The sequence below is a fragment of the Castor canadensis genome, chromosome 9 (assembly GCF_047511655.1).
Source record: "Castor canadensis chromosome 9, mCasCan1.hap1v2, whole genome shotgun sequence".
NCBI lineage: Eukaryota > Metazoa > Chordata > Mammalia > Rodentia > Castoridae > Castor > Castor canadensis.
The window spans coordinates 42491049-42515708 of NC_133394.1; the positions used below are offsets into that span (position 1 = coordinate 42491049).

A 24660-nucleotide genomic window follows, 5' to 3' on the forward strand; every position below is an offset into this window, starting at 1 on the left:
GGCGATTCAAAGATTTCCCCAATGTGGATTAGGCAAGCTGGCTTCGAACTTCTGGATGCCCCAACCGACAGGATGAGCCAACCCTTGGCAAAAAGAAATGGAATATTTGTCTTCCAGCTCTTCCTTATTTCATCTTCGTCTTTCTCTTTCCTGAATACTTTGTTACTGGGAATAGTTTAATAGTACAATTCTTACTGAGAGTCTTGGTTTATCACACAGAAATGTTTACCCTTCCTTTGCCCACGAATTATACATTACCAACAGACATGAAGCTTGAGTGCCATATTTCCTTTGGAGTTAAGGAGAAAGAATTCAAGAATAAAAAGCAAAATCAGGCTGGAGGTAGGCGGAGGGGGGGGGGAAGAAGGTGGTAGGGAGGTGAGTTGACTCTGGTGTTGCTCAGGGCTCCAGATATCACCTCGTAGCTTCAAATCTACGCGTAAGCCAGCCGGGCCCAAGAGCAGCTGGGTCCTTGCAGCCAGGGCCGCAGGTGGGCGCGGGTCCCAAGGCCCTTCACCTACCGGCTCTCGCCTGCAGGGGTCGCTGCGGCGACAGGAGGCCGCGCGTGCGAGGAGCAGCCCCGGGTGGGGTGGGGGTCGTGCGTACAGGGCGGGGCGAGGCGGGGCGAGGCGGGGGCGGGTGGGCCTGGGTCTCCGGCGCCCGTGGCGGCCAAGGGCTCGGCCGCTCAGCCCTGGTCTGAGGAGACTCCCTTGGTGACGCCGGCCGCGTTCCTTCCTCTTCCTCTTGCCTCTCGGGCCCCGCCTTCCCTTCCCTCCGCCCACCTCTCCGGAGCGGAGCCGCCGCCGTCGCCGCCGCCGCCGCCAGCAGCGCCGTCATGTCGGCCCCCGCCGGGTCCCCTCACCCGGCCGCCAGCGCCCGGATCCCGCCCAAACTCGGAGGAGCCACCGCCTCCGGAGCCGCAGCGCCCGCGGGCCCAGGCCCGGCGCCGCCCCAGCAGAACGGTGAGGCGGGCGGGCGGCCGGGGCGCGGCGCGGGGCCTAGCGCGGCCGGGCGGCCTGCGCGGCGGGGCGGGTCGGGCCGGGCCGAGCCGGGTCGGCGGGGGCGTTGGGCCCGGAGCTGCGCCGGGAGCGCGGGGCGGAGGCCGCGGCCGGGCCGGGGGGGAGCGGTGCGCGGAGAAGGAGCCCCGGCGTGGGGCGGCGGTGGCCGGGCCGTTTATGTAATGGGACCCCCGGCCCCTACATCTTTGGGTGGGGGGTGGCGGAGGCAATGGAGGTCCACGTGTGTTGTGACCCTCTGTTGTCCAGCCCGGGAGGGGCGAGTGGTCCCCAAGCGACCCCTGGGCCGAGGTCGCCGGGTGCGTGGTCTGGGGGAACAGGGCGCGGGGTGGGGGGTCGTACCCCTCGTGCCCCAGGGAAATCGCCTGGATTTTGGGGGCCCAGCGAGCACTCTGCCAGCAGGGAACTTAAGTTCGGACGCAAGTTTGTAGACAAAAGGTGTAAATATGTTACGCGAGTGTAACTGTAACCCTGACCCACTTCGGCCTCACATCTGTCATTGCGGCGGCCGCCCCGGCGTTTGGAGTTTGCTTGTAGTGTTTGAAGGGGAGCAGGTGTCAGCGGGTCCAAACGAACACCTTTAGATCGCGCTGATTTATTTTTGATGTGTATGTAAACCAGCAGCACTTTCAAAAAAACAGAAAAATGTGCCCGAGTTGATTGGTTCTGTTTGGAGGCCAGACCTTCCCAGGGCAGCAGCCACTGCAACGTGAAAAAAGCTTTCAGACAAAGGTCGTAGGCTTTGAGTGTGCCGGACTTTTCGGCTGAAAATTGTTCATTTCTGGGATATCTAGACCCTCATCTGGCGACTTGGGGTGATCCAGGATAAGAGTGTGTATGGGGGGCTCTTTTTATAGGCTTGATGGTATATCAGATGAGAACCTTCCAAAGTAACTGAGGATTTAGAAAAAAAAAAAGTCTGTTCTGTGAACTGCACTAGTACTCTTCCGATGATTTTCTGACCTATCTACTTTGTTAATCAAAATTTACTAGACTTTAATCCACTTAATCAGCATGTCAGTTTTACAACTGACGCTTTTCAAAACAAAGTTTATCATTCATCCTGAGACTCAGAGGTTGAGTTTTTCATAGTCAAAAGTGAAGGTTTAGCCTTAAAATCTTTTGTATCAGTTATACTTGTTAATATTGCATACCTTCCTTCCAATAGTCCTTGTTTACTGTGAAAGGATTTGAATGTGTTGTTGGTGTTGAACACTTGTCTTGAACATAAGAAAAGATATATGTGAGCGAGTGACTTTTGTTCTTGTAACTTTAATGTGAATTCTTGGTTTGGTTTGGTTTGAACACCTTTGCGTGTGAAGGAGGTAGAACATGATAATTTTGAAATGGGTTCCAGGTCTTTTAGAACATTGTAAACCTATGTTTAACGGTGATTTGAGGATTGTGTCTTCTTGATTTCCTGAGTATGCATTATCATCTGAATGAACAGTTTTTAAAGTGGCAGATATTTACTTTAGCCTTATACATTTTGTGGACACTCAAAGATGCCAGATATTTACCAGGCAAATAGTATGTTAAATTTATAAGAACAAATCAATGTTTTGATGTTAAATATAGGCAATGCTTGATTTCTACTGTTTATAATCATTCCTTTAAAGCTGCAACAGTCATTTCAACATCTGTTGCCGGGCTACCAGTTAGGTACACAAAGTTAGTAGTAGGTAAGACAGAATCCCTACTCTCTCCTAACTTGGCCTGTATTTTGGTGTATATTACAGTTGGCTCTGCTGACAGGTAGGAATGGGAGGGAAGGGCACACTCTCAGAAGATGAGCTAAAGTCTGAGAGTGAGTGCTGAGAAAGTGCAGGATTTGCTTAGAACTGAAACCAGTGGAGAAGAGCAAAGGGTATTGAAGATCAAAGGAGTGGTTAAAAGGAACCAGGTGGCAGAAAGGCCTTAAAATGTCATGCTCAGGCATTTGGAGGTAAAGAATGAGGATTAGGTTTTGTTTTGTTTTGGTGGAAGAGATTAAGTAGAGAAATAAAAATCTGTCTTTGTTTCCTAATTTTAGAAAAATACTGATTAGTCAGTTATTCGGGTTTGTAGGCAGGTGCTCTGCCACTTGAGCCACCCCGCCAACCCACCATTTGGATTTCTGATTTACTCTAACCCTTCATAAATCACTTTGCCTTTTAATATCTATCTATGGAATCCAGACATGGTAAAAAAGAAATAGGTCAAAAGTATGAGTGTAAAACAGCGTGGAAGATAGAATGAGGTCACTTACTTCATATACTTGGTATAACAAGAAATATATATATATATATATATATATATATATATGCATATATATATATATATATATGCATATATGGTTTTTGTCCTGGTTTCCTGGCAGAAAGGTCCTAAAACCTTGGAATTTCCTAAGTGATAAGAGTGTCTTTTGTAACTCATAATGAGCACCTTGAGCACAACTAAATTTAGGCTGGGAGGTGACTTAGGATGGTTGGCCCTTGGGTAGCCTTAGGATGGGACTGGTCACCAGAAAGTCCAAGAGAGATTAGAGGGTTGGAGCTTTTAGTCCCTACCCATCAACCTCTGGGAAAGTGTGTGTGTGTGTGTGTGTGTGTGTGTGTGTGTGTGTATGTGTGGTGAGGGGCTGGGCTGGAGATTAAACTCTATAGAAGCTCTTAAACAGTAAGATTTGGTGAGCTTCTGGGTAGCTGAACACATGGAGGTGCAGGCAGTGCATTCCCTCCTCCCATACCTTGCTTTGTTTAATGTTACTGTTCATCTATATCCTTTGTGTTTTTATTTTATCTGTCTATGTTGTTATTTATTTAATTTTGTGGTGCTGGAGATCAAACCCAAGTTTCAGCCAGGGCAGGCATATATATAGCTCTGCCTCTGAGTTATATCCCCCACCTCTCATCTGTATCCTTTGTAGTAAACTGATAAACATGTTTCCTTGAGTTCTGAGAACCATCCTAGTAAATTCATCATAGGCAAGGAGAAATTAGAGAGAACCTTTGATTTATAATCACTTGATCAAAAATCAAGGAGAGTAATAGTGCTGGTGGAGTGGCCCAAATGGTAGAGCACTGCTTAGCAAGCATGAGGTTCTGGGGTCAGTCCTCAGCACTGCCAAAAAAAAAAATGTAGGCGATAGTTTACTACTTGTGATTGGTCTTTGCTGTGTGGGCAGTCTGTGGGTTGTGACTAATGTCACGTAGTTGCATCAGAATTGAGTGGCATTTCAGTTGTGTCCACTGCTTGGTGAGAAAAGAAACTCCACACATCTGATCACAGAAGTCTTCTGTGTAGTGTGAGTTTTTTTCTTTTACAAGAAACATTATCAAACATTTTTAAAACAGATTTATTTTTCCAAAGGAAATTGTAGGTAGCAAATTTCTGATAGAAAAAATCAGTGTGTATGGTTAAGATAGAGGTGGAAGGCCAGTTGTTTTTGGAACAACTAGTCCAATTCCTTTATTTTCTGGAAAGACTCTGTAGGTACATTTTCCACCAATTCCTGTATAAGCTTTGTGAAAGTAACAGTTTTGTCTGTTCTTGTTCATTGCTGTGTATTCAGGGCTGGAAACAGTACCAGGAAGTTACAGGTACTCACTAAACATTTGTTAAATGAAGTCGAACTCACTTCCCCTAATTCCAGGTCCAGATCTCTATTAACAGACTTCTTTTTAGAAACTTTGACACTATTGGTGAGAATGGAGAGGCAGAAACTGAGCCTTTATAATCACCCTTACTGGTTTTCTCACTTGAACTGCTAACATGCCTTCGCCCCAACTTATTGGAGATATGGTTCGACTTCATTGAGTCTGTGAAATCTTTTCTGTTACACTTCTTTCCTTAGAGTTACAGTTCAACACTGCAGGTTTTCATTGAGTGGTATATGGACTTTTAGAGTTATTTATATTTTCATATGTATTATTAGTAGAATATTTTTCATCTTTTACTCTGTCTTTTGAGATTTCCACCAAAGCTGAGTCATCAAACAAGGGAGGGTTGAATGAAATAATGGTCTGGTAATGATGAAGTCTCCATTGACTTTCACTGAAAAGAGTTTTTTTTTTTTGGACAGCATTGGGGTTGGAACTCAGGGTTTCACACGTGCTGGGCAGTTCTAACACTTGAACCACTCTACCAAGCTCTTTTTGTGTTGAGCATTTTCAAGATAGGGTCTCAAGAACTAACTCAATAACTTTAGTTATTTTTTGGAGTGAGGGGGGGGTATCACCTTTTTGCCTAGGGCCCTGTCCTTGAACCTCCATTCTCCTACCTGTGCCTCTTGTGTAGGTGGGATTACAGTTGTGCACGACCACACCCACCTTTGAAAATGGTCTTTTAAAAAGTTTTTTTTTTTTGGACAGTTAGGTGAGGTTACATAGGCAGGAGGATTTGGGACTTTGAGGCCAGCCTTGGTTGCATAGTGAGACCCTGTTTAAAAAAACAAAAAGCCAAACCAAAACAAACACCCCTTCCCAGCATAGAAAGATTTTGGGGGATAGAAGTAACAACAGTACACCACTGGTGTTTCATTTCATTTTTAGGAAGCAAATAGTGCACATTTTAAAATAAAAATGTGCTTCTTCTTTCCATACACCTTTTCCAAGAAGGTACTAACTACTGGCAGTTTTATCATTTAATTGTCAACAATACAAGAGAGATGAGAGTCTGAAGTTACTAGAATTCATAAGGAAAGGTGTAAGCAAACATTCCATTCACTCACAGCAATCCTATCTGGTTCATCAGTTATGGGAAACCTTTCAACTTTGGGAATACATGAAAAATTTAAAATGACACAGGTCTCCCCAGTGTGTCTGAAGTAGGTCCCTTTTGATCATAGCAGCATCGTTGTCTCAGGTTTCTAGTCTGCATTTGTAGCTCCCCAGAAGCATCAGGTTTTCTCATGAAGATATTGCCATGGTATTAGTATAGCTGTCTGCATGTATAATTTCTTTCCTTCTAAGCTGATATATAGATGTCTCAAGGATCTTAATTTTTTTTTGCTCTATTTTTTATTATATCTGTTGCTTTAGTTATTGGCAGTGTCTTTTCACACCCTCCTCCTCAAGTTTCCGAGATTATAGCTGTAATAGTTTTTGTAAGCCTCAGTCATTGTCACTAATAGTATTTCAGCTAACTTCCTCTTTCTAATTCATACATAAACCCCAAAGTATTTAATGCTAAAGACATTGAAGTGGAACAGGTTTTGAGTCAGTTCTCAGTGGACATTCCTAGAACTTAAGCACTCTTACATTCAGCACTAAAGTGTGTTACAGAGAAGATGGAGTCCTCTTCAGCCTGGAGAAGGCACCATATGCATTAAGCTAAGCATACTCAGAATTATCCACAAGGTAGGCTTTGATTCAACCCAAGTTTTTTAACCTCTCTGAGAGCTCTGAGCATCAAGGTATTATCATTCCTTGTAGAGTTGTTGAGAGAATTGTATTCAGTGAAGTACTTTTTTGTTGATGGTACTGGGATTTGAACTCAGGGCAGTGAAAGCAAGGCATTATTTTTAAAGTACCTGGTCTTCATAGATACTTGGCAGCCAGAGTCTCCTTCATTTCATTTCCTTCAGAACACCAGCTTTGAATGGCAGAGACTATGTAGCTTTTCCTCATCATATTCCCAGTAGCTGCATGCAATAGGTACTCATTTGAGTAAGTGAACTTGGCATCACATTTTGTTATTGCTTTTGAAGACTGGCCAGTACCAGGACTTTACCCTCTTATTTATTTAAGGCTCAGTCACTATTTTGGTCTTTATTTTCTACCACTTTTCAGCCCTCCTTCCACAAACCCATTCTTGGAAGTTTTCTGTAATAGGCCATCTATCTCAGCCAGCCAGCTTGCAGTGTTGTAGGGTCACTTGGTCTCTGATTAGAAGATTTCCAAATTCTTTGTGTCCAGCCCGGAGGCATCCAAGCAAGTCATGTGTTTGTAGGAAGGGAGGTAATATAGTTTATTAAAGGGAAAGGGAAAGCATTACAAAAGCACTGGTGGCACCATCTGGCCAGTTGGGCCAGGTATGGTGGAAGCAGGGAAAAGGTAGCAGAGAGAGTACTCTGCCTCTAGGCTTTTCATTCTAATCTGTGGGAGAGGAAGAACCTGGGCAGTTCCCCAGCGTCTGTAATTGGTGAGTGGGGAGGGATTTGGGCTAGGGTGGTTGACAGTTATTCTGTGCATACACTTAAACTAGCTCTTAGGTATCCTATGCTGTGGAGTGATCAATATTCATGTCTTCATCTGAGAGATAATGGAGGGTGGAATCACCCCAAGACCCCATTGTAGGGAAGAGGTCAAGTGGAGCATCTGCTGTGTCTAAAATGTTGAATAGATTTTTGAATTGTCAGGTAGAAATGCATGAATCAGAAGCAAGGATTTAAAGGATGTGCTTTGAGAGGTGGAGAAGTACATGAGAGAGTGAGTAAAGAATAGTTTTTAGTTTGTTTTGTGTTTTTTGCTGTACTGGCATTTGAACCCAAGGACCCATAGCCTGAGCCACTCCACCAGCCCTTTTTTGTGATTGGTTTTTCAAGATAGTGTCTTGAGAAGTATTTGCTCAGGCTGGCTTTGAACTACGATCTTCCTGATCTCTGCTTCCTGAGTAGCTAGGATTACAGGTGTGAGTCACTGGAGCCCAGCCGGAAGAGTAGTTTTTTGTTAGTTAGGGCTATTGATGAAAGTTCTTGGAAATCATTCCAAGAGATTTGGACTTCATTTGTACCAAGGAACAGCCACTGAAAATTGTGTGATAGGGAGTGTTAGCAGTACCTTGGCTGTATTTGTCATGAACTAGAGGTCAGTGAAAGTGGAATAAAGTGAAGCCAGTTAGAGGGTTTTGAAAACTTTAAAATCAAATCATATTTCTTGTGCCCTAAAGAAACTCATTGATTTAATGAGATCCTGTTAGTTTTTTGTATGGTAGCTAGATGTTCCATAAAATGATCACTTTGTAAATTTTGTTTTTCATATTAGGTTTGTTTAAAGCAAGAATAGAGTCAGCTTTCCTTTGGTGGGAGGCTAGCCTTTAAAGGGAGATATTGAGGCAGATACATCCTTGGGATAGATTTTGTGATTATTTGTTCTTGCTGAGGAGGGCATTGATGCTTATAGAAAATCAGAGAGAGAGACTGAGTCAGGCTGACCACCTGTGTTGTTCCACTGGAAAGTTATGTAGACCATTTGCTAAAAATTCTGTATTTCTCAATTCAGATTGGTACCAGTGAGTAGATAATAGGTAAAAATGATTCATTTCCCACATTTATTTGACTTACCTCACTTGAAGCTAAGAATGTAAAATTCTTTGATAGTTTTTCAGTGATTGTAAAGCATTGTGTTTGGTGGGTGCAATAAATTATTTTATTGATTCTAAGACACCATATTTTTTCTTCAAAATTACACCTTAGAATAGTAGCATTTTTAAATTGCTTCCTGTGAAGTAGAAGTCATTATATAGTTATATAAACCTGCCATTGACTCCCTATGTGCTAAGCGGAATAATGGGACCCCCAAATATGTCTCTGTCCTAATCCCTAAAACCTTTGTAACTTTGTAAATGAAGGCTCTTGAGATGGGGAGATTATTCTGGACATGGATAGGCCTGAAATAATCACAGCAGTCTTTACTTCAGAGAGACAAGAGGGTTCAGGTCTTGTGGAGAAGGCGATTTGATGGTAGAAACAGAGGATGGAATAATGTAGTTTGCAGGTGAAGGAAGAGGCCGCTGGGAACTGAAAAACACAAGGAAATCCCCGCAACTCTGGGTGCAGTAGTCAATTTTTAAAGCACAAACTCTTTAAACTTCCAGTTTTACTTCCAGGTAACTTGACCTATAGCTTGATCACAGAAATTGACCTCATAAATACAAATTAGTTCACCTTCTAAAATAAATATTCATCAATGAGAATTTAGTAAATAATGTTATCTACAATGAAATACTATGTAGATTTTCAAAAATTTGGATTTATATATGCTAACACAAAATGATACCCAGTATATATTAAGTAAAAAAAAAAAAGAAAGTTGGAAAATTGTAATAGTTCTATTGTGCTTTAAAAAATAAAATGTTTTATATAAACCACATATGCATACATACATACATACTTAGGTATACAAAGGATACACAAGAGACTGTTAACTCTAGCTATATCTGGGAACTAGATTATCGGGTACCAGAGAAAGAAGAGTTTTACTTCTAGTCTTCATTGTCTGAAACTTCTTTTTAAATAATGACTATATTTTGTTTTGAGTTGTCTCTCCCCGCTCCTGTTCTGAGAAATTAACCCAATGCCATATACATGTCGGGCTCTACTACTGAGCTATATACTCCTATCCTATTACTTTTATAGTTAGGTCAAAAAAAAAAACCCCTAATACCAAATAAGTTTGAACTTCTTTCATACTTGCTATATTTGTACTCTCTTGCTACATAGACAATGTATTTCTTTTGTAGTAAATTGGGATAATGGAGAAGAAATTTAATTTGTTCAACATTTAGATGAGAACTGCTTACAGATTAGTTATCTCTATCCATTCCTGTAAATATTTGAATTTTTTTTTCCCCAGGTCCAGCACAGAACCAAATGCAGGTGCCATCTGGGTATGGATTACATCATCAAAACTATCTTCCTCCCTCAGGACATTACTCTCAAGGACCTGGGAAAATGACCTCATTGCCATTGGATAACCAGTGTGATGATTACTACTCTGGTCTATATACAGTACCAACACAAAATGTGGTGACTCCTAGCACAGCAAACCAACCAGGAGCACAGCAGATGTATGGCAGGGGTCCTCCTGCCCCTCATATTGTGGGATCCACTGCAGGATCTTTCCAAGGTGCTGCATCATCAACATCCCTTTTGCATACGAGTGCCTCCCATCCCTACTCCTCTTTTGTGAATCACTACACTAGTCCAATGTACTCTGCCAACTCTTCTGTTGCTTCTCAGGGATTTCCCTCTACTTGTGGTCATTATGCTATGTCCACTGTTCCTAATTCTGTATATCCTAGTGTTTCATATCCTTCTCTGCCTGCCGGTGATCCATATGGGCAAATGTTTACCTCACAGAATGCTCCAACTGTCAGGCCAGTTAAAGATAATTCATTGTCTGGCCAAAATCCAGCTATCAGCCATCCATCACCGCTTCCACCTCCACCTTCACAGCAGCACCATCGGCAGCAAAGTCTTTCAGGATATAATACTCCATCATGGGCAGCTCCAGGCCTTCCATCAAGCAAAGACAATCTCATCCGAAACCACATGGGATCCCTGACTACAGCCCACAACAACCCAACAAATGCTGGTAGGTTGAATAAAAGGTTCACCAAAACCTGGTTGAAAATTAGTGCATTTCCAGATAAGTTACTATTTATGTGAATGTTAAAGATGATATTGCCTAATAGAAAAATGGGAAATTAGCTCACCATTGCAATGTATTTGCTTTTTTATTGTGGCATTTTAGAGCATCTTCCTGAACTCTTCTTCCCCATTCATTCTCAGTTAGCCACCCAACCATCTGCTCTGTGTAGCCTGGTTTCTTGCCATGATTGGGATCTCAGTCAATGTTTGAAGTACTTTATGCCTCTGCTATAGTTGTCCTTAATGTGAATATAGGGCAAATTGGAAGGATCCATTTTGAGGATGCACCTGGCTTTGAGCTTGTGCCAGTACTTTTTTTCATACTAGTTCAACTTGGGCAGCTATTTTTCCAGCCAGAGTCCCATTCATACAGAAAAGTTGGTGGATGGCCTGCAACATTACACCGACTTCTCTAAGATATTTCCTGTACACAAAAGCTGTTTCTCATTCTTACATTGGTAAAATAGGATGAAGGATGAAGAAGGGACTTCCTAACCCAAGATGTAGTTAAATGCATTGTTAAAAAATTATGGGGACTGGAGTTGTGGATCGAGTGATAGAACACCTGCCTAGCAAGCACAAGGCTCTGAGTTCATACTCCAATGCCAGTCCCCACCCAAAAATTTATGTATATAAGTTTTTTTTTGATACTGAGAGTTGAAATCAGGTCCTTGTACTTGTTAGGCAGGCACTGTACAACTCCACCAGCTGTTTTTGTGTTGCTTATTTTTGAGATGGGGTCTTGCTTTATGTGCAGGCTGGCCTGGAACTAGATGCTCCTATTTGTGCCTCCCCACATAGCTGGGATGACAAGTGCATATCACTGTGCTCAACCATTGGTTGAGATGGATTCTTGTGAGCTTTTCGTCCAGGCTGGCCTGGAACTTTGAGCCTCCTGATGTCTGCCTTACTCATAGCCAGGATGATAATTTTGAGCTATAGAGCCTGGCCTTGGTTTTTTTTTTGTTTTTTTTAAAGTGTGGTGTTCCATAGGATATTCTCATTTGAATTCAGCTTGCAAACTTGAATATAATACAGTGTGCTTTTGAACTAACTGAAAATGTAAAGAATAGTAGTTGGTAAGCTATGGTAGGTTTCTGAATATCTTTAGATTGTAAAGATTTATATTTATATATAAACAATCTAAAGATTATATGTTTATATATTTATATATTTATATTTCAAGAATTATGTGGAAAGGTGTCTTTCCCTGGACAATTGAATTATTTAAAAGTAGAACTTTATTATTAGTACTGGACTATACTTGTGGGTTAAGCAAATATCAACAATGTGATGGATACATGCTGTTTTTTTAGGTAGGTGATGAATTCGTATTCAAAATATGAAATAAAAGTGACTTGAAATGTCATCTCTTTTGCTTCTTATTTTAGAAAAGCGTGTTCGTACACTATAATTCAGCTCTAGAGCTTCATGTTGTTTTTTAAAAACGTCTACTCCAAATAAGATGTTTTGGGTGCTGTGTTTGTAATCTAGGCTGAACTTTGGCTTTAAAAGTTTAAAAGTTGTCATTGCATTAGGCCCTTTAAAATTGTAAACTGTTCTTGTAGGTGAATCTCTAGTATAATTAAGTAATCCAGTACAGAATTATAGTCAAGGTGAAAGTACAGAAGCTATTTTTTAGTTTGAGGCAAAGTTGCTTGTATGTTGCTTGTATTTGGATGCCATTGACAGCCAAATGAATACTAAAACTATAGATTTACTTATAGAAAGGTATTTTCTTAATTTGTTTTTAGCATTTCTTTGCTTTGAAAAAGCACATAATTTTAAGAACTAGCAAGATAAATCTTGTTTCCAAGTTGTAGAATTTTGCAAGAAAATTCGGATTAAAATGAATTATTTTGAATATTTCTTGCTTACTAAGAATTATATATTGATAGCATATTATAAAATAGCATCTTTTTAATGCCATTTTACTATGTATAGATTTATCCAAGAAGCGTTGAAAAAACTACTAGCATGAAAATATTTATGTAATCTTTGTTTAAAAGTCTACTATATAATGACACTAAGGTACAGACACTGATTAGTTAATAAACCTGTTGTCTCTAGATGACGTGTCTTGAGGAAAAGCAAAATAAATATTCTGCAAGAGATGATTATCAGGGCAAAGAAACATAAGTTAGAAATAGACAGCTGCATTGCAAAACTGTTCACAAAACGTACAAATGGTATGATACAAGATATTATTTTCCACTTTGGAAGCCTGTAAGATTGCAGAATTGTGAGATAGGAATAATATGATTTTTGCTCCCTTGTACTCCTACTCCTTCAGGTTTTTTAAAGTTACACTTGAACATTATTATCTTTTCTACATGTCCTTCTTCAAGCTTAGAAGATAAATGTGTCTTTTGTCTTCCTGCAGAATTTGGCTTTATCAGTTATCTTAGCAGTATCATTTTCTCAGTTTCCAGTGGACTGTGGCATTGGATAGGTGGAGGAATTAATGAGGGAAAAGCATATGCTTTGTCTAGTCTTCAGCCATCAAAAGTTTATAAGCAAGGTGGTGGCACTATTGGATTTGCGATTCAGATCTTTCTTCTGTGAACATTGTGGTAAACACCGAAGGAGGAAGACCAACAGGAAAGAAATGACTGTGGTTATCTAAGCAGGGCATGATGAATTAGGCTAGTATTTGCTTAGACAGAGGACAGGTATCTGAGATTACTTCAGCGATTTATTGATATTAAGGAAAAGGAAGACTAAAATTAGATGACTTAAAATTTCTAGGTTATTTTGGAGATAAGGTCTCTCTCTTTGCCCAAGTGGACCTGACCATAATCCTCGTATCCTTCCCACTGGATAATAGGTGTATTCCACAAGGGCCAGGTTTTTTTCTGTTTAAGGGGGAGTGCCAAGAACTTTTTTGCCTGGACTGGCCTGGAACTGCAATCTTTCTGATCTCAGTCTAAGCTTGGCTTGACATGCTTAGTTATAATGAAGGAATATTCTCTTGAGAGGTTGTCCAGATACTAATCTTCAAATATATTATGTATGAGGAAATGAATTCTCAGTAATTTAAACAGAAATAAGAAACTACTAAGAGCTAACTAAAGAACTGTTCTTGAATTGTGATTTCTGTCTCTGAACATCCCATAAGCTAAACAGCAGTTAATTCATTTGGCTTAGTGCCAGTTTTATATATTGTTTCTTCTGTCACACTCCCTTTGGCTTTTGGTCTATCTAGTCTATAGCCAACAAATATTTAAGAACCAGCTATGTGCCAGGGGTTCTTCTAGTGTTGGGAGATAAAATAGTTAATAAAGATTCTGGATTTTTATCCTCATAAACTTCGCAATACACTTGAGGAAGGTAACATCCACATAAACAAATAAATGTAAAGGTGCCATTATTCAAGTGTCTCGAAGTAGGAATTTATAGTACTTGGAGCGCTTTCTTCAGGCACATTTGGCCTGTTAGTCATGAAGCTTAGGGAAGTTTTGTCTGAGGAAGTGATATTTTGGCTGTAATCTGGAGGATGAATTTTCCATGTATAAAAATACTTTGTGGGTAAAATAAATATTTAAATGCAAAAGGTAAAACACTGATGTTCTTCAGAAAAAATATAGAAGATTTATCTTCAGAGCCTTGGAGTAGGAAAGGATTTCTTAAAGACAACACACATAATGCTAGCTATAAAGGAAGGATAAGCATGATAAACTTGAGTAATTTCTCGTCAAAAACTTTGCATCAATGGAAAACAGAATAAAATGAAAAGACAAGCTGGGAACTTGGATTGGAGGGATCATAGATGAGAACATTCACACTCTTCGCATTTCTCTATGGTCTTAGAATCTGAGAAATCAGGAGAAATCAGGGCATTTGCCTTTGACTTATAACTCATGTTACTAGCACTACTCACTCCTCAGACCTGGCAGGTAGTTCAGAACTGGTAGAGGCAGAAGCATTTTTTCCTCATTTTTAAAGGAAAGAGGACTGGCAGAGTGGCTCTAGTGGTAGAGCATCTGCCTAGCAAGTATGAGGCCCTGAGTTCAAACCCCAGTACCACCAAAAGAAAAAAAAAAAAGCTCCAGGTCAACCTGAGTTACTCAGCAAGACCCCATCTCAAAAAGTAAAAACAAGCAAAACAACAACAACAAAAAGACCAACAACTAAGCACACATGAACAGGCATTTTACAGAAGATGAAATGAAAACATATTCAAACTCCCTAGTAATCAGAGAAAAGCAAATTAAAACTAAAATAGATAACTTCTTAACATCAGATTGATAAAAATTTGAAAGTCTGGGAACACTAAAACATCTTAAAGATGTGAAGTAACCAGCAACTCTTAGACAGTGTTATAGGAGGGCATTGATTCCATATTGTAGGAAAATTTGACACTAGTGGAATGGAAGATAACCACATTCTAAAAATTAGCTGTCCCACTTATATATACTGTAGAGAAGTTCTCCTCAAACGTTGAGCACGTGAATTTCCTAGGATCTTACTAAAATTCCAATTTTGGTTCACAGAGTCTTTCCTGAGAGGTGTTAGCAGCCCGTAGACTAGAATCAGGAAGGCCAGAGCATGACTTCTGTTTCAGATGTTTAGTGCTTGTGGCAAAAGATAACATTTGTTTGGGATACTGGGCTGAAGAAGCTACCCCTAGGCTTCAGGTAAGGCTGCATACCTCCACCTACAAAAGCTGAGCACACCCGTGAGAAACTCTGCCCTAGAGAGTTTTTCATGACCAGGAACATGTTCAAAAATATAATGATATTTTCAGCTTTTCACAAAGAAAGTATTGTTACTAAAAGTGATGATGCAGTCAGCATATTTGGGCTACCTCCCACCTCCTTTCCCATTCTCTTGCTTACTTTATCTGTGCACTATGAGGATGTTCTGTGTAACACTTTTGGTTCCATTATCACAGCTCTCCATTTGTTTCAGTCTTATACCTAAGTTTATTTACATATATACATATGTATGTATGTGTGTATATATGTATATGTAGGTACATACACACATATAATATGCGTGCACATGTGTACACATATGTAAGTTGTATATTTATTCATTATACATCACTGCTCACTGCTGTGCTTTTGTGATAGGCTTTTCAAGCATCTCTTGGTTGGAGAAGCTTCAAGATTATCCTATAGGTTAGTGTATTTCAACTATGGACAACTTCGCCTCTTTGTAGACATTTGGTAATTTGAGATATCTCAAATGCTAGTACAAATGGTATGTACTTTCTTCTAGAAGTTCAACATAGTGTTGTGAGACACATACTTACCTGTGAAATAAGGCATCTGGTCAGAACCAGCAAATGAGAAGTGGCAGTTTAGAAAGCAAAATAAGATCTGAGCTCATACTAGAAGTATTTGTGGAATTCAAGGATCACATTACTTCAGAGTCAGCTAACTTTTAAAGAAAGCTGTTTGGGGTTCATTTTGTTTTAAGAAGGTAAGGAAGCTTGTGAAATATTTTAGGAAAATTGTCATTAAAATTATTAAAACATTTGTTGGGTAGCTTTTCAGTTTTGTTTGAAAATCACTTCTTTGGGCTACCTTTTCTAGCTACAGCAGATAATGTGATGCTACTGAAGTTTCTAAAAAACTTCAGTAAGCTGTATTTTGTAGGTAAGTATATTTTAATATATTTCACCTTTGATGCTGTGGATGAAATAGTTTGTTTTCCATTGCAGATTCTCTGTCCTGTCCGGTTATGCCTCCCAAGTCTAGCTCAGTAGCATGTACTGCTTTGTCAGGAGCCTCCTCAACAAAAATGCCTCCTGTTGCAAAGCACCCAGTTGAGCCCATGGCCTCAGTCACACAGCCATCAGAGCTATTACAGCAGAAAGGTATTGGAGAAATTTGTTATTTTATGTATACACACAAACCTTCATATCCAATAGTGACTTGAAAATTCAAACTATGTAATCACGATTTATAGAAAACATGAAAAAAAGTAATTTTACTCAATTCAAGCTTGTCTTCTGTTTACATATTAACTTCCAGTTTCAGTTTATGATTATTTTACATAACTTCAATCATAGTGTACATACCATTTTGTATTTTGCTTTTATGTTTATTGAATTCTACATAGTTATTCATATATCTACATAATCTTTTTAACCATTTTCATGACTAATAATCCATTGTGTTGATGTATTATGGGTTACTAATGTTATTAATCCATCCTTCCATAATAGGACATTTATTTCCTGGTTTTTTTCAAAGGTTACATGTGTTTTTTAGGGAGAAAGCAAGCAAGATCTTATTTAGTGACTCTTCATGTTCTGTTTGATGATTTCTGTGTTTGTCATTATTGTTAATAGAAAATAACCTTTGACACAATTTTGGGGCATGAGAGGGATGAAAATGAAATTGTAACCCACACTTTTGCATCATTTACAGACTATGTAATTAATTTGTTTAATATTCTTAAATAAGTGCCAGGTGACAAAATGTGTTGTTTTGATCCTGTTTCTCCGCATTGTCTTTTCACTAAGAAATTTTCTTTATTTTCTATCTGGCTAAAATTCCAAAGTATCGATGTTTCACGTTAATGTACTGTGTTTTTCAGTTGATCAGCGATAACTGAACTGTTTTCAGGAATCTGTAGTTTGTATTTCCAAAACAACTACTATTACATTGTAAGTAAGGATTATACTCACTATGTAATAATGATAGCTTCCAACCTTGAGTGTGAAGAGCCCTTCCATTATGTTCTGAAACTTAGAAAAGGAAAATGTATGATAATTTTTAGGCAGCTTTCACTGCTTATATACTTTCTGTTGTTGTTTTGGTCAGGTTAGAAATTAATTTTTAATGTAAAATGAAGATTTTTTTTTTTTTGTGGTACCAGCATTTGAACTTAGGCCTTACGCTTGCTAGTTAGATGCTTTACCAATTAAGACACTCCGCCAGCCCTTGCTTACATCTCTTGAGTGTTTACGTGGTCAACAGAAGCTTTTCTGTCAATTGATTGGTTTATATAGTATACATTTTCTTATTTGATTTTAAAGGAAAACTATCCGTGGCACACAAAGTGTTCACTGGTTCCTAAAACCAGTGGGTATAGTGTGAGTAAGAATGTAGTTCTTATAAGCATGCACCTTCAAAGTGAAGATCTGGTAGGAATTTTTTGCTGATAATAAATAGAAAAACCTGAAGAGTGGCCAAAGCCCTAAACAAATGGTGTCTTTTTCCTGTCTTTCTTCTATGTGTTTGGCTGTCTCCCTTTTCTCACATATCTTGCTTCTTTTAACCCTTTACATTGCCCCTGCTGATTTCCTCCTATCGTATTTTTTTTGACCATCTTGCTTTAAATACCATACTGCCATCTTACTATTAAATATTATTTTGTGAGCTATTTTGTCACTAAACAATTTCAATTACATTTCTTCTTTCTTACTAGTAAAACAGATTTTAAAGCGAGAAGGAACTACTATTAAGCACTGAGGATACTCCCTATACTTTGTTTTCATTGTTTAATTAATCTCTATGTTACTCCCATGACAATAGGACAATAGATTAGCTTCTTTGAGGACTCTGTGTTTGGTTGATTTGGGGTACATTACCTAATTGTTTATGGGAGTCAAGGTTACTATGAAAGATTGTACAGGTTCCTTTTTCTCCTTGAAGCTTTTCCCTGAATGTAAAAATATATTCTTGAGCTAGAAACTGTTTTATCATTCTGTCATACTTTTCTGCCACAATAATCTGTAAATTGAAATGTTAACTTTTTTTATTGTTAGTGACCCTGTGTCTATAATTATTAATTTTTTTTAGAGTAAACTATCATTATAGTTACAATTGCTCAAAACAGTGCAAACATCATGAATTTTTGTATTATTTGGTATTTCTTTTTTTGTTTTTCAGCACTGGGGCTTGAACTCAAGGCCTACACCTTGAGCCACTCTACTAACCCTTTTATGTGATAGTTTTTTTTTAAGATAGGGTCTCTCGAGCTAGTTGCTGAGGCTGGCTTCAAACCACGGTCTTCCTGATCTCTGCCTCCTGACTAGCTAGGATTACAGGCATGAACCATGAGGGCCTGGCTTGGTATTTCCTTTTTTTTTTTTTTTTAATTCATTTATTCACATGTGCATACATTGTTTGGGTCATTTCTCCAACTTGCCCCCTCTCCCACCCTTTCCCCCCACCCTCAGTTCCAGACAGGTCCTGTTCTGCCCTTATTACTAATTTTGTTGAAGAAAAGACACAAGTATAATAAGGAAGACAAAGTGTTTTTGCTAGTTGAGTTAAGGATAGCTATACAGAGAGATTCCTAACATTGCTTTTGTGTACCCAGGTGTTACTACCCATGTTGATTCATTTTTAATGAAAATATATTTTTCAGTGAGATGAATGGGCTCTCCCTCTACCCACTACAGCTTTGTGTCTGGGTTGCATATAATTTATTATTAAAATATCATAGACTTGAGGTCAGTTTCCACCTTCACATATATAATTAATTAATGAGGAACTTTGTCAAATAAAGAAGATAAGAATGATTTTGGAATACTTTACACTATTATTATTTTTAAAAATCTTTTTAATCCTCTAAGTCCCATGTCAGAAATTGTCGTTTGTTAGATTTAATTTTCCAGGTTGTGAATCATTGTTAGTGTTATTACTTTCAGATAGCAGCTTACAATGTATGAATGCCTTTCACTTTTATTATCTCACTTGCTTACCACTTGAAAGAGGCACATGGTGCCTCATCTTCCTTTTATAAATAAGGAAGCTGAAAGTTAGACAATTTAAACTTTGGGTCCTACTCAGAGACCTACAGACTGCTAGGAGGGGTGCCATGACCCAGCACAAATTTTCTGTCTCTAAAGCTAGTGGTCCTTTTATTTTACTTTATCAATAATTCAGAATCTTGTGAATTTCTTTTTTTTGTGTGTTTTTTTTTTGTGGCATTGGGTCTTGAACTCAGGGCCTCATGCTTACTATGCAGGTGCTCTTACCACTTGAGTTACTTTGCCAGCCCCTTTTTTTTTTGCAGTACTAGGTTTTGAACTCAGGGCCTTCACCTTGAGCCACTCCACCAGGCCTATTTTTGTAAAGGGCTTTTGGAGATAGGGTCCGGAGAATATTTGCCCAGTCTGGCTTCGAACCGAGATCCTCCTGATCTCTGCCTCCTGAGTAGCTAAGTGGTTTACAGGTGTGAGCCACTTAACTGGTAGTCCTAGGAAAAAGAACTAGTAATACTCAACTGAGTGTGGTGGTGCATACCTGTGATCTCACCCCTCAGGTGGCTGAGGCAGGAGGATAGGAGTTGGAGCCCAACTTGGGCTACACAGCAAGATTGTCTCAGAAAACCAAAAAGTAAAAAGTAAATGAATTAGCATTACGAAAGTACACTAGTACTAGGCTTTTTTTCCCTGACTTGCAGTAGGAATGAGTATTAAGAATAACTGATAATAATTGTTTTTAATTAAATATACACAAAAACATGTTTTAAAAGTTCAGTGCTGAAACTGGCTAGCACTAGTATTTAGTATGTGACAGGTACCATATGTGTAAGCATTTGAAATATGTTACTTCAGCAACCATTTGAGGTAGTTACTGTTCCACTTATAGTTGACTTATGTTGAAGAACAGCAAGGTTAGTACTTGCCCAGTGACACATGACTAGTACATGGTCGGTCCTGGAACTGAACCTGAACTGAACTGAAGTGTTTTGAATCTTCATGAAGTGTTTTGGATCTTCATGAAGGCAGAATTCTTATTTGAATAAGTTTATCGTTACTCCTACCACTCCACTTTTTATATTTCTGAAGGAAGACATTCCAGTGAGAGCCAATCCTCTTTTTAACATGTTTCACCCATAACTGAGATGTGTCTGTCAAGGAAAACAAAAAAAGTCTATAGGTTTGGGCCTCAGTTAATCAATTTAAGAAAGGAGGAAGCTTTCTTTTCAGCAGCAGAGAGACTTTATACCTTAGAGCAATGTGTCACAGTAAGATTTAGGTAAGTTAAGGTTGTGTGTTTATTTTGTGAAGTGAGAGAAAGGCTTTGGTGAACCCACACACTTTTTAAGGAAAGTACTTAATGTAAATTGGTATCTGAAAATTGATTCCCGTACAGCTGTTGTTTTGTGGGAATCCTAAAAGTCTTTGAGAATGTGTACCTAGTTTGAAGATCAGTTTAGAAAAGGTAATAGTTGCTGAAAAGTCTGAACTGATGAAATAAGAAACGTAATCTCCACACGGGATTTGTTCTCTTAAGACCAGTTTGAATTATTCCCAGTATAGCTGTATCTAGGGAACAGTGAAGATACCTTTTATTAAGCTGACCCAAAGGATATGGCCTCCTGGAGAGTTTTGCCTGAGGTACTTTACCAGTAAATAGTTTAATCTGAATGTCCTTTTTAGTAACACCCTGCCCTAGCTGGAATCCAACCTAGAGTTTTGTACATGTTGGACAAGTGCTCTAGCACAGTGATGGTTTGTAAGTTTTCTTTTCTTGGGTGGTGTCCTTTTTTAAATACTGGGGTCTGTTAATTACAGAGCTCTTCATCATGTCAGATTCTGAAGTGTTTCTTCATAGAAGTCCTGATTAAACCAGAATGAATGAGAATATTGCATTCTCTTTTCCTTTGGTGGTGGTAGTAGTGGTAAGTATTCCATGTACATTTCTACAGTGAGTTCCAGAATGAGCACTAGGACAAGGTGTTATAATCTCTCACCTTATCTGTTTGGCCTATGTAGTCATGCAAAAGTTCTGGCACTTAAAGAAGCACTTTGGGAAGCTTTCATACCATACCCATTCATGTATTCTAGAGGAGATGATGTGGCTGATAGTTGCTGTGGCTGTAACTCCCTATTTATTGCAGTCTGTATGTGTTGCACACAACCTAGGGTGGGGCATGTAAATGTGGAATGGTTATTATTCTGGAGCTGTTAACATCCCTCTGTGGATTAACTAAAGGGTCATTAATATTCCCAAGCTTTCGATAGAGTTTACTTGAACAAACAAAAGATAAACTAAATCTGAGCATATTAAGAGTTATAATGAAAGCCAAGCACAGTGGCTCATGTCTGTAATCCTAGCTACTTGGGAGCTGGAGATCAGGAAGATGGTAGTTTGAGGCTAGCCTAGGCAAAAAGTTAATGACCCCATCTCAGCAAAACAAGCCAGGAGTGGTGATGCACACCTGGCTAGCTCTGAGTGAGAACATAAGACCCTACCTGAAAAATAAGTAAAGCAAAAAAGGTCTGGGGCCATAGCTCGAATAGTAGAGCACCTGCTTAGCCCCAGAACTGCAAAAGCAACAGCAATAACAACAAAAAACCTTACAGTTGGAGAAGAAAGGTGTTTGACATTCTGTTGATACAGTACATTGATAACCACAGTATAACTATTAGTCTACTCTGTCTTATTGTAAGTTTGTTTCAGTGCGTTAAATTGCTGCTATATGAATATTTTATTGTTGTATGGCCATCTTATTACTCTCAGATGGATATTTTTATCCAGCAAATCTAGAGAGGAAATTATTTATTTTATAATAAATATGTAAGTTTGTCTTATGTTTTGATTCCCTCGATTAGAGTCAACAACCAGCCAAATTCATCCAGTCATGAAAAGAGTGAATTCTCTTTTGATTCTTTTGCGTATCGGCCTATCTTAGCTCAGTACAATGAACAGAATTTCTCCTTCTCCTTCCCCTCCCTCTTCCTCCTCATACCCCTCTTCCTCTCCCTCCTCCCTCCTCCCTCTTCTTCCCCTTCCTCCCCCTCCTCCCCATCCCTCCAGGACCTCACACTTTCTAGGCAGGCACTCTACTATTTGAGTTACTCCACCAGCTCTTGCTGTGTTGAGTATTTTTGAGATAGGGTCTCAAGAACTACTTGCCCAGACTGGCTTTGAACCTCAATCTTCTCTAATCTCTGCCTCCTGTGTAGCTAGGATTACAGGTGTGAACCATGAGTGCCTGGCTTTCTGTCATCTTACATGCATACACATATGTATGTCTTTTAAAGTGCAGTGCTAGTAGTATTCAGAGAAAGTATTTTATTTTAAAAAGTAGGGAATGGTGGCAGTACCTGTATTTCCAGCACTCTGGAAGGTGGAGAAAGGAGGAAAGTTTGATGGCAGCCTGGATTACAAGAGTGAAACCCTGTGTCAGAATATAACAAAAACAGCTGGATGCCGGTGGGTCACGCCTATAATCCTAGCTTCTCAGGAGGCAGAGATCAGGAGAATCACAGTTTGAAATCAGTCTGAGCAAATAGTTCACAAGACCAGATCTTTAAAAAATCCACAGAAGAACTGATGGAGTGGCTGAAGGTGTAGGCCCTGGGTTCAAATCCCAGTACCACAAAAAAAATAAAAAATAAAAACAATAAGAGAAAAACAAAGTCTGCTTTTTAAATGTTTTAAATTGAAGAATTTATTTTCTATAAAATCTTTTACTACCGATCTGCTTAATCATAAACTTCTGTCTAACCCAAGATCTAAGATTAGTCACATTTTCATTTTAATTAGGCTGTTTTAGAGGAAGTGCCTCTCTGAATTTGGAAGGTATCAGTTTGTTTCTTGTAATGCCTGAACTTACTTTGAATTTTACTTTCTCAGATTTGTTTGAGATAACTTCTGTTTTCTCTTTATTAAAGAATGTTTCAGCAAAGCTGGCATCATTTCCATGACTTTGTCTTAGTGGGAAGATCAGAGTTCACTCATCTTTACCTTTGTTTTCTTCTAAACACAACTGTTACTCTTTAATAGCTTTTTTCTTACTAGAGTGATGAGTTATGTTTATCCATACTAATCAAAAAAGGTCACAGGTGAAGAAAGCAATGGAGGCTGATCTTGTGCTTTTGCTGAGGCAGGGCTTCATTGTGCTTTTAGTGTTAGGAAGCGTTTCTGGAAATCTCCATCAGGTTTCTAAGTTTTTCTTCTTTTCAAATTAGAGTTATACAATTTTCCTTACAAGCATATTTATTCTTTATGAAGTTTTTTTTGGGCGGGGCTTGGTACTGGGATTTGAACCAGTACCAAGATTCAGGCTTGTAAGCTTCTTGCTTGCAAGGCAGGCACTCTACTGCTTGAGCCTCCAACTCACATGTTTTCATTTTTAAGATTAACTTTATTTTCCCTCTTGAAAACTATATGAATGTTACTATTTTACATCTTAATTTTACCAATTTAAGTAATAAAAATACCCAATCAAGGGAAGTCTTATGTAGTGACCAGTAAGTACCAGATGTGTGCCCTTTACACAGAATCTGCCTTCTGTTGGTGCAGATCTTAGAGGACTGCCTATTTCACACCCAATATAAAGGTGATAGAATAGCACTGACATGAGTGACCATCTCCTCTCAGGAAATCCACTTCTCTGTAATTGTCACACTTAGAGGAGCACAGTTAAAGGCTTTGGGATTTTTTTTTTTTTAATGTGGTTAACTGAGAACTGTGCTGAGTACAGTTCTTTAACTGCCTTTCTTTTCCATTATGGGAACTGAGCTACAATCAAGGTGGCATTAGCAGATGGAAGGTCCCTAGTGTCTGAATGTGTTTTGTATGCTGTACAAATTCAGTTCAGTAGAAATGATCACTGCTCACTAAGAATATATAGTCCCAAAGGAAGTATACCACCATAGCCCTCAGGTCAAAGTGAAACAGATAGTGGGGATCCATCTCTCCCTGGGACACTGGGACAGAAGATAAGTATTGTGAGAGCACTGTTAAATATTGTTAAAGTATTATTTTTGATCAGTCTTTGTTCCAAGCACCCTTTTAAATTTTTATTTTCCTTTAAATGTGCTGAGATGTTGGGGGCTTGGGAGCCTTAACTTCCTAGTTGACAGCTGCTAGATCCTTCTTTGGGGCACTGGTTGCCTTGGGCAAAGGACTGCCAGCCAGAGAACAGACTTCCCTCATCTACCATCCCAAGCATAAGTCTAGCTCCAGAAGGCACTGCCCAGTAAGCAGCTTGTCCTGGAGTTCAGCTGAACAGATCAGTTGCCATCACTGCCACCTCCACCCAGGCATAGAAGAAGGAGCACTTTAGTCTAACAGAAGACCTATGATTGGTACAGACACAATCCTTCATTGGTATAATGGACTGTACCATGATTGATAAAATATGAGAAGACTGCTGTGAATGATGCAGACACTCTTGTCCTCTCTCCCTTCTAGTTGTATAAGCAGGCAGCTCAACTCACTTTGTGAGCAGTTGGGAAATACACTCCTTGCTGCTCTCCTGGTGTTAACAACATCAGGTGGCAATAAAGTCTTCCTTTTTAATATTCTTGTCCCCCTTTGCTGAGCTGGAAACATGAAGAAAAAGAAGAGGAGCAGCAGCAGTGGCAGG

The 24660-nt window shown here is 39.4% G+C and overlaps 1 protein-coding gene across 3 annotated transcripts in view; it reads left to right on the forward strand.

Moving 5' to 3' along the window:
• Window positions 1-675: 675 nt before the first annotated feature.
• The window catches only part of Sec24b (SEC24 homolog B, COPII coat complex component), a 71320-nt gene continuing 47335 nt past the window's right edge, over window positions 676-24660 (forward strand). The window contains exons 1-3 of one of the 3 annotated variants that reach the window (XM_020177137.2): window positions 676-962; window positions 9572-10312; window positions 16037-16192. In XM_020177137.2, coding sequence (XP_020032726.2) covers window positions 836-962; window positions 9572-10312; window positions 16037-16192 — 1024 coding nt within the window. In that variant the 5' untranslated portion in view covers window positions 676-835. The remainder of the gene's footprint in view (window positions 963-9571; window positions 10313-16036; window positions 16193-24660) is intronic. The other 2 variants (XM_020177139.2, XM_020177142.2) reach the window with 2 other exon arrangements.